This window comes from Trifolium pratense, linkage group LG6 (genome assembly GCF_020283565.1).
Source record: "Trifolium pratense cultivar HEN17-A07 linkage group LG6, ARS_RC_1.1, whole genome shotgun sequence".
NCBI classification, from domain to species: domain Eukaryota; kingdom Viridiplantae; phylum Streptophyta; class Magnoliopsida; order Fabales; family Fabaceae; genus Trifolium; species Trifolium pratense.
In genome coordinates, this window is record NC_060064.1 from 45807493 (window position 1) to 45818100 (window position 10608).

The following is a 10608-nucleotide window of genomic DNA, read 5'->3' on the forward strand; positions in this document are numbered from 1 at the left end:
TATTTTCAGCATGCAAATCACTCTTTTTTTTATTGTGGCTATATAATTTTCAATTCTTTGAATTTTTCTTTTAGTCATGTAATGTAATGTAATGTAATGTGTTTGTTTGATAAACCATTCGAAATTCACACCATAGTTAATCAAACCTAATGAAAAATAAATCTTGATGAGCACAACACCTCAGCAGTTCAATTCGTAGAATTTTGCCATCAGTTACTATGGACATAAATTTTTGCTTTGTGTGCCTTAAAATCACACGTTGAAAGTTAGCAATCCAGTTTTGTTACTGATGCATGCGTGAAGCGAGTCGTCCAAGGCAATGTAATTTATGTGTTTCTGTAGCTGATGCAAGCGTGAAGCGCAGGGGTCCAGATGCGAGGCACCCCAGCAGCGCGTGTTTGAAAACCAATATTGTCAATTCTTGACCCATGCGTCGTTGAATATTACTGATATCCTGTTGTTAATGGTATTCGTGTTCCTTTTTCGAAAGCTGGGGAAGATAAGAGTTCTGCAGGAATTTGTTCAAGAATGAAATTATCTAATTATGAGGCAAGTATTGAAGGTTATGTCAAGGGTCCAGCTATGTATGTTGCTACAGATGATTTGGTCGTAGCACCTTTGTCTCCGATTTCTGCTTTAGGTTTACCTAACCGATTCAAAATTCCACTTAATGATTTGAAGGAAAACGTTGTCACCATTGGCATCAAGGAGGTAAAGCCTATTATAAAGCATACAATAAATTCTTTTGTCTTCACATTTTTAACACTTTTATATTGTGGTACTAGGTGATTAACCTGAATACACTTAATGATTTTGTAGGAAGGAGACGATATGTAGTGGTGAATAACCTGAATAAGCTTAGGAGGAAACTTACAATCCTCGAGACAATGTTCAATGAAATTCCAATTAAGACGGTCATAATCTTTTTCTAAATCAATTTTAATGGACATGAACATCTTTTTACCATTCATTCTAGACATGGAGTGTATAATTTCTTGTGCCACAATTATGTTATGATGTATGATACGCCCTGGAATAAAAGTTGATTGATAAGGGGAAATTATATCATTCAAAAAAGGCTTATCCTTCTAACAATAACTTTAGAAATAATTATGTAAACAACATTACAAAGAGAAATAGGCATGAATTGAGAAACAAACTACTTCTATTTTCATGTAAAGATTTTTTTATCATCGGTATTCGGCCCACTTGACTGTTTAATCTGAATGTATCAAAATTGCATACAAATTATAAATTAGTGTCTCTTTTAATAGTCATTTTGGTCCTTGAATTTATTTTTAGATAGTTAACTTAGTCCATTAGGTCAAAAAAAAAAAAACCTTAGTCCATGTGTTTTTTGCATAGTGAAAATATATTTGCAATTTCAATACATTCAAAAACAAATGTCCAACGAATTACTACACTTTAAGGTGCAAAGTAGTACTCCTTTCAACCCTTTTTATTTATCGAGGTTTTATATTAAAACAAGGACTATCCTTGTTGTGGTTTCAAGATAGAACACTGAAATAAATAAGGGTTATGCTAACCGGTGTCCTCAGGGCACTGGTTAAGAAAACCAAAAAAGTAAATTTTTAAATTGAAAATAATACTTTTTAGACTTTCGAGGCGTTGACTGCATAAAGTTCAATGTCATATTACAATATTTGCTTGTGCTAGCATTTTCCAATAAATAATACTGCCAAAAAAGTAAAAACACTTCTTAGTAAAGTGGGCTAGGTTCACATTTGTGCTTCCCGTGAATCTTTACACCTTCATTGTAAAGTGGGATGGGACACTTCTTTTGCTATTGTGGTTATTGAGTAAACCCTTTTACGAGGACACTTATTCTCATCAAATAAATGCAAAGAAGTGAAAGAACCCTTCGCATAACCTTTTTTTTTTGGAAACACTTCGCATTAATGCCACCATGCCTTCATTTATACGTACAGTAAGTTACTACAGTTATTCATATCTTAAGTTTACAAGAATTCAAATAGTACTACGTACTAATTCAATGAAAATAAACGATTTAACTTTTATTAAAAAAACAAAAAAAACCACTTAAGAAAAAGCAGAGTTCTGTTATATAAAGCAGAATTGCAATCCCTTTGTGTCCTTATATATGAATGAATCAGTGAATGCTTAGTACCCCTAACAAATAACTAAGCCTCCAAACTTTTCAGTTGCTACGAATTAAGGGCAGAATTGCCACTAACATGGCCGCTGCTACTAACACTAACACTACTACTCAAACAGAGGAGCATGTGATTTTAAAACTTCTGTTGAACGAAAAGGGTAACAAAGTGCTTTTTGCTGAAGCTGGAAAGGACTTTGTAGACATTCTCTGTAGCTTTCTAACAATCCCTTTAGGCACTATTGCAAGACTTGCAGAGAAGCAATCTATCATTGGGCTGGTTAATGTTGGTTGCCTTAACTCACTCTATAAAAGCGTTGCAGATCTTGATCAAGGTTGTTTCTCTACTGATACAATCAAACAAATGTTGCTGGAACCAATTAACGCAGCGGAAGATTATTGTAATACTCTTGTACTCAACATTGATGACACTCAACCCACCAAGTACTTTGCATGTGGCCAATATTGTGACGCCCGCAACACTCATGATTTGATCACATCAACAAATAAAGATAAATATAAATGTTACTGTGGTGGTTCTTTTACCTCAACAGTTTGGCCTAGACGTTTCAAACAAGGATTTGTTAACGGCATTGCAACTTTTATCATAACTGATGATCTGAATGTCATGCCAAACTGTCTTGACTATGCAAGCTTTGGGCTGCTCCAGAAATTTGGAATAAAAAACACAAGTTCAGTGAAGGAAATAGTTCTGAATATCACTAAAGAAAAGGTTTTTTATTTCAATTTCTATTTCCTAAATGATTGCTTAGATTTATTTTTTTGAACAATGATATATGTGTTAGTGTTACTGTTATATTGTCGGTGAAGATAGAATCTTAACCTTTTAAACAACTCTCTTAAGATTTTAATTATTTATTTTTTACCAATTACTTTTACTAATTTATTATGACTATTTCGTAGGTACTTGATTTGTTAAAGTGTTGTTTGCTCTCCAATTCTCCTTTGACTGATTTATTTTTAGGAAAGAAACCATCTGCCGATGTTTCTAGGTTTTCCTCATCTGATGTTGAAATTAGTGGCAATATCCAAATCAATCTGAAACTAGTTATAAGAAAATCAGATGGCAAGGTTTTGTGTGCTCAAGGGGAACAAGATTTTGCAGACTTACTGTTAAGTTTTCTTACTTTTCCTTTGGGAGGAATTAATCGTATATTTGGAGAGAATTTTTCTTTGGGCAGCATTGGTCGATTGTACAAGAGCATTGCTGAATTAAATGAAAACAGATATTTGATTACAAAAGATGCTAAGAACATGCTCGTTGCTCCTTGCATTTCCCAACAGTTGAAATTAAGCAAACCAATATTTTCAATTCTTGAGCCAGGTGTTGTTGAATATAACTGTTATTATGATGGTGGTAATGCTATTTGTGGTCAATTTTTCAATGCTGGTGAAGATATGAGTTCTGCAGCAATTTGTTGGAATTTGAATTTTTCTAACTGTGTGGCAAGTCATGAAGGTTATGTCAAGGGTCCAGCTATGTATGTTGCTACAGATGATTTGATCGTAGCACCTTTGTCTCCAATTTCTGCATTAGGTTTACTTAATCGATTCAAAATTCCACTTGATGATTTGAAGGAAAAGGTTGTCACCATTGGCATCAAGGAGGTAACAAAGAGCAAAACCAGTTAGTATTTCTAGATTTCTTAATCATCCTTTTAAAGGTTTTATAATTCATTACTTATTAGCAACATATTATATTTACCTTGGCGTTTGTTGCAGGCTCTCAGCATATTGAAGGCTGGTTTAACATCGAAATCTGCACTTACGAATGGTCTGGCTCACCTTTTAACTGAAGTTAAGGAGGAGAAGTGAGAACTCACATTTTGTGTTGTGTTAAGGTTCTTGGAGAAAATTTTGTACTGGACAACAACAACACTAGATTTACTATTTTGATGTTGTTATTTCAATTCTAGCATTTACTAGATTTGCTATTTACTAGATTTACTATTTTGAAGTTGTTATATCTATTCCATGTTAACTTTATTTCACAATATTTGCAGTTTATCATATTTGTAATTGTTGCTTGTGTTTCTAGTGAATTAGTTAACAACAGTTTTCAATTCATTATTATCCAATCATTTAGTTTGAAACAAGCTATGCCAAACTAATATAATTGGTAAATATAGTTTCAAGCTATAGCACGACACTCTAGCCAACTAACTGAATTGAGCTTATCAGTTCGGTGCAGTTGGTAAATATAGTTGATATTTCGCTCATACAATTGTGGATTGTTTCAAGTCTATTATTCCACAATACATTTTAATTAAATTTCATTATATAATCTCTCTTGACTGTGATAGTTCTCACATACCTTGTATAGAAATGTTTACTCTCCGTATCTGTAAACGTCAAGCGACAACCACACAGAATACAAATAATAGTATTCTTTAATCTGTTCATGAAAAAAAATAGTTTTTTATATTCTTCCAATTTGTATGTCTAGGAAACTACTAGAGGATTCTATTTTTACTTTCTATTTTACATTTATTAATTTCTTTTATTGTCTTCTTTGTTCTATTTTTCTTTCGTTTAGATTAAAAAAATTAGAAAATATATCTTTGTTCTAATTCACATTTTGTGTTGTTTTAAGGTTCTTAGAGAAAATTTTGTTATAATTCTTAATGAGTTTGGAGCAATTTGAAGAAGTTTTGTGATTGTTCCTAATGGAAATGTTAAGATGCTATAGAGCACATCAATGAAGTCCTTCTCTGCTTCAGCAAATATTACCATGTTTCTCTTTTCATCCTGTTGAAATATGATGCATATTTCTAGAATAACTAAGTAATGATGCACATGTCTAGAATTTTCTAGAATACTTTAGTAGTTCATAGAATAAATCAATATACAACACATGTATTAGGAAAAAAATCATTAAAATAAGACAACCAGAGGCGGTGTAATGATTAGGACAAGGAGCAATGACGAATATGAAAAACTGCAAATGTTCGAAAAATAACCATAACAGGGAAAAAATAGAAGGCTGCAATCCAAAATTCAAAACAAAAAAAAAAAACTTGAAGATCTCAAAACAATAATGCAAGAATTGAAATAGCAACATCAAAATAATAAATCTAGTGTTGTTGTCTAATTGTCCGGCGCAACCTTTCCTCTAAGAATATATCATAAAGCACACAACAAAATGTCAGGCCTTGTCATTTCTCCTCCTTAACTTCAGTCAACAGGTGAGCCAAATCATTTGTGAGGGCAGATGTTGAAGTCAAAGCAGCCTTCAGTATGCTAAGACACTGAAACGAAACAATAAGTTAAACATAAGCAATTGAAAATTAATCACCTAGTACATCAATATAAAAGTGTTAAAAATGTGAAGACAAAAGAATTTATTGTATGCTTTATAATAGGCTTTACCTCCTTGATGCCAATGGTGACAACTTTTTCCTTCAAATCATTAAGAGGAGTTTTCATTCTGTTAAGTAAACTTAAAGCTGAAATTTGTGACAAGGGTGATACAACCAAATCATCTGTAGCACATACATTGCTGGACCCTTCACATAACTTTCACCGGGACTTGCGGACTTAGAAAAATTCATTATCTTCAAATTTGCAGTATAACTATTATCACCTGGTTGGTGAAATAGAGCATGAATACTATGAGAATTAACTTCATGATAACCTAAATAATAAAATTCAACAACACCTGGCTCAAGAATTGGTAATATCTGCTTGTTTAATTTTATTTGTGGGGCAATGCAAGGATCAAAAACCCTGTTCTTAGCTTCTTTTGATATCAGATATTTGTTTTCATTCAAATCAGCAACGCTCTTGTACAATCCATTTATGCTTCCCAAGGAACAACCCTCTCCAAATATACGAGCAATTCCTCCCAAAGGAAAAGTAAGAAAGCTTAAGAGTAAGTTTGCAAAATTTTGTTCCCCTTGAGCATACAATACCTTACCATCGGATTTTCTTATAACTAGCTTCAAAATGATTTCGATATTACGACTAGTTTCAACATCAGACGAGGAAAAACTCGAACTTCCAAGGGATGGTTTCTTCCCTAAAAATAAATCTGTCAAAGTTGACTTGGAAAGCAAGGAACACTTTAGCAGATCAAGTACCTATATATGTAAAATTGTAACATTAGTTTTAATCTATAAAAAAATTAAGGTATTTGTAGAGAAGTTACAAACAGAAACTACATATATTCAAATACCAAACCTTTTCTTTAGTAACATTCAGAACAATTTCTTTTACCGAACTTGGGCTGTTTATGTCAAATTCCTGAAGTAGACTAAAGCTTGTGTAGTCAATACAGTTTGGCATGACGGTGAGGTTGTCGGTTATGACAAAAGTAGCGCCACTGTTAACAAATCCTTGGCGGAAATGTTTAAAGAAAACAGGAAGGGTAAAAGGATTCCCACAGCTGCTTTTATGTTTATCTTTATATGTTGATATGGTCATTTCACGATTGTAGTGTTGGCAGTCAGTATAGTTGCTACATACGAAGTACTTGGTGGGATGGCTGTCATCAATGTTGAGTTTAAGAGTGTTACAATAGTCTTCCGCGGAGTTAATGGGTTGCAGCAGCATTTGTTCAGATTGCATTCAATCAAAATTAACTATATTTCTCAGTCGTCTATTTTAGATCGGACAGGTAAGACGAGTAACTGCATGATGCAATTAGCCAATTACTACATCAAATCCAAGTCCATTCTACTCTGTTCTTGGTATTATATTATTTCTCATCCTGCGTGAATAATTTTAGCTTGTTGATGTCTGGTGTTGAGTTAATTTTCTGGTTCAATCGGTGCAGTGCTTATTGAAGATTTTCGCTATTTTATTGGCATTATACATCATTATGCTGGTTGATGATTATGCTCTCTTTGTACATCATTATGCTGGTTGATGATTATGCTCTCTTTGTTATCTACTGTCACAAATTAATTCATGTGCACAAAAATACACTCACTCAGTTTGCAGTAAAAGTTATCATTATTTGTAAAAGTTTGAAATCCCAGTTATCATTCTGTGTAAACTTCACAGCTGAATCTAAATTTAACACAAACTGCCCTTGCAAATCCTTAAACATCAATGAAGATTATAGATTATTTAAAAAGTAATTTTTAAGATGCATGTGCTGATATATTAAAATTAATAGGGAATTGAAAGAAGAAAACAAAATTCATCTTGCATATCTTTAATTCTAAACCCAGAACAAAGTAGTACAATATACTGATAGATCTCAACACAAATACTAAGACTTGAAATAACATCAAAATAGTTAACATAGTAACATTGTCCATTACAAACTTCCCCATACCATATGTCTTCGAAACAAAACTCATTGTTAAATATTAATTGTTCTCACATATTTCCTCCTTAACTTCAGTTAACAAGTGAGCCAAACCATTTGACAGAGCAGATGTGGAGGTCAAAGCTGCCTTCAATATGCTGAGACACTGCAAAACGAAAACAACGTAAAATGCACAATGATTATAAAATACTACTAGTAAATCAATCTAGCATTAAACTTCAGTAACAAAAGCAGAATAATAAAAGAGAAAAATAAATCTGTATTTTTTACTACCTCCTTGATGCCAATGGTGACAACCTTTTCCGTCAGATCTTCAAAAGAAGTTTCAAAACGGTTGAGTAAATTTAAAAGTGTAATTGGAGACAAAGGTGCAATGACCAAATCGTCGGTAGCCACATAAATTCTAGGTCCTTTGACATAACCTTCATTACTTATATTAGGAGTATGAGGATACAAAATACAATCATATTCCAAATAACTTGTAGGTTCATTTGTTATGAAAGTTTGATAGCGACCAATACCTTCTATATTGTAGTCTCGTGGTTTATAATAACAATAATAGCTCGCATATCTATTTGATAATATAGATGTGCAAGTATTTGATAATATATCTTTGCTTAAATAGTAGTACTGTTGAGCCAATAGAGGATCAGCAATCGCGTTTTTTGCTTTTTCAGAAACAAAATATTTGGTTTTATCCAAATCAGCTACACTGCTATGCAAAGCATCAATGCTTCCCAATGAACTCCCTCTCAATAAACCCACAATTCCTCCCAAAGGAGAGGTGAGAAAACTTAAAAGTATGTTCACAAAATCATGTTCCCCTTGAGCATACAATAACTTGCCGTCCGATTTCCTTGTAACAAGCTTCACAATAATTTCGAAGTTCTCACCATTGTTCTCAAAATCACAAGAGAAAAAGCTTGACCTCTCTATGGATGGCATCTTAACTTTATTCTTCCCTAGAAACATATCTGTGAGTGGTGTCTTTGAAAATAAAGAACACTTTAGCAGATCTATTGCCTGTAAAGAATATAAGTAATTCAAAATTACTTTTTATTACAGACATGTCTAATCTAATATTAGACCAAATTAATTAATTATTCAATGAATCTAAAAAAAAAACTTTTTTTTGAAAAAACTATTAAACAAAAGAAACATTTAGAGAACAGAACATAAAATGCAGTAAAACCTTTTCCTTAGTGAGACTGACACTCATTTCCTTCACAGAACTTGCACTTTTTATTCCTAAGTTCTGGAACAAACAAAAGTTTGTGATATCCATGGAGATTGCCATGACAGACAATTCATCAGTAATAATAAAAGTGGCACCATTTTTAACGAATCCATTGGAAAAATGTTTCATCAAAACTGAACGGTTCAAAGGATTCCCACACTTGTTGCAATTATATTTATTTATTGCAATGCCCAAACTATTTTTTTCACAGGTAGGAAAATTGGTGCACACAAAGTACTTTGTTGGCTCCGTATCGTCGATGTTAAGTTTAAGAGTATTACAATAACATTCAGATGAGTTAGCCGGCTGCAACAGCATTTCTTTGCTGATCCGCGTACCAAGACACGCTTCTGCTTCAAGATCTTCTACGCAATGATAGAGGGAGTTTAGACAACCAATTGTAAGTGACCCCATGCTTGACTCTTTCTCTACAAGTCTTGCAATGGTTCCTAAAGGAAATGTTAAGAAGCTAAATAAAGCATCCACAAATTCCTTCTCGGCTTCGGCAAACAAGACTTTGTTGGTGTCTTTGTTTACCAGAAGTTTCAAAGTCACTTCTTCCTCTGTTTTAGTTTTAGCAGCCATAGCAGTAGCAAGCAATCTTGAAAGAAAAAACAAATTTGGTATTCTGAGAAGAGAAGTAGGGAATTTTAGTTTTGAAAACTGGAAAGAATGTGTTTATGGACTGTAAAGTTTTTGAGCATTCATATATAATGGTGCATAACGCGATTGCAAATTTAGTGTAATCAAATTTCTTTTAAGTACAGAGAACTTAGAGCATCCACAATGGAGCACTCCATTTTTGAGTACTTAAATGGTCCCACATAGACACATCATCAATTTATTATTTTTTTTAATAATAGTACCTAATAGGTACTCAACCCCTCCAATGGAGCATTTCTTAAAAAGTTCTAAAATGAGTTCCATCAATAACTCCACATCATTAAAATTTGAAATTTAATTTAAAATAATATTGCAAAATTAAATTTTTTTGAATATATTAAATAAAGTGGGTCCCATAAAAAGAAGAGAGAGAGTTCTTATATTAGAAGTGGTACCTATTAGGTACTAAAATGTGTTGTGCTCCAATGGTAGTACCTAATAAGTACCATGAGTACCTAATAGGTACTACACCATTGGAGATGGTCTTAGCAAATCAATGTAATTACTACTACTATTGTTGACTGTCAATTCTTGAAACTAGTATTTTGAACTATTGTTGGAAATCGAAAAATATAGAAATGGATCAGTAGTTTAAGAATCCATGTATTGGCCGAATTAATTAGCTCTATTTTCACAGCAAAGCATAAGAAAGTTTACAACTGTCCTCCGAGCTCGACCAATAGAGGAGCAGTTAAAATAAAGAGGAGGGATCCAATTACTCTAGGAGTAAGTCTTCATTAACTTATTCCGCTTAGTAATTCGATATCGTCATTATATTTCTTCAATTCAACCGTTGAATTTAAAGATCTTATTTGAGTAGATCAACTCCACAAATTTTTATAAAAATTCAAAATATGTAGTTATGTATTCAGACCATTGAAATTCAACGGTTTTTTTAAAAGTTTATTGTACGTTCAATTGAATTTGTCAGAAAAAGTATTGAATGTTCTTTGAGAAAAGTTTGTAAAGACAACCACACAAAATTTACTATTTTGATGTTGTTGTCTTAATTCTAACATTATTGTTTTGAGATCTTAAGTTTTACTCTGTTTGGAATTTGGCATTACAACCTTTAATTTCTTTTAATTTTATCTTTCCAATATTTCGTTTTTCATATTCAGGTCATTAATGTTTCTTGTGTTTAATGTTTATTAGTGAATAGTGATGTGATTGGGTACTAGAATTATTCCATTTACATGCGGATTTACCTGCAGAAACGTTTCTGCAGGAATTCCTGTGAAATTTGCTGCGGGTTAGTTTAATGATAGATTATAGTAT

General features: G+C 32.7%; 2 protein-coding genes across 2 annotated transcripts; one reads left to right on the plus strand and one right to left on the minus strand.

The window, feature by feature from the left end:
- The first annotated feature begins 2145 nt into the window (after positions 1–2145).
- LOC123888935 lies at positions 2146–4123 on the plus strand. The gene is made up of 3 exons (XM_045938104.1): positions 2146–2867; positions 3059–3763; positions 3878–4123. The coding sequence occupies exons 1-3, from the start codon at positions 2217–2219 to the stop codon at positions 3968–3970; spliced, it is 1449 nt and encodes a 482-aa protein (XP_045794060.1). The 5' UTR covers positions 2146–2216; the 3' UTR covers positions 3971–4123.
- Positions 4124–7278: 3155 nt separating this feature from the next.
- On the minus strand, positions 7279–9400 carry LOC123888939. Its single transcript, XM_045938106.1, has 3 exons — positions 8623–9400; positions 7704–8453; positions 7279–7575 (listed from the first exon to the last, which is right to left on the minus strand). The coding sequence occupies exons 1-3, from the start codon at positions 9250–9252 to the stop codon at positions 7471–7473; spliced, it is 1485 nt and encodes a 494-aa protein (XP_045794062.1). The 5' UTR covers positions 9253–9400; the 3' UTR covers positions 7279–7470.
- Positions 9401–10608: the final 1208 nt, after the last annotated feature.

Bases quoted from the DNA above. Each gene is read 5' to 3' on its own strand.
- LOC123888935 (XM_045938104.1), top strand. From the start codon at position 2,217: ATGGCCGCTGCTACTAACACTAACACTACTACTCAAACAGAGGAGCAT. The intron at 2,868-3,058 runs GTTTTTTATTTC...ACTATTTCGTAG, and splicing joins TGAATATCACTAAAGAAAAG to GTACTTGATTTGTTAAAGTG. The intron at 3,764-3,877 runs GTAACAAAGAGC...CGTTTGTTGCAG, and splicing joins TCACCATTGGCATCAAGGAG to GCTCTCAGCATATTGAAGGC.
- LOC123888939 (XM_045938106.1), bottom strand. From the start codon at position 9,252: ATGGCTGCTAAAACTAAAACAGAGGAAGAAGTGACTTTGAAACTTCTG. The intron at 8,454-8,622 runs GTTTTACTGCAT...TATTCTTTACAG, and splicing joins TCAGTCTCACTAAGGAAAAG to GCAATAGATCTGCTAAAGTG. The intron at 7,576-7,703 runs GTAGTAAAAAAT...TTCGTTTTGCAG, and splicing joins TCACCATTGGCATCAAGGAG to TGTCTCAGCATATTGAAGGC.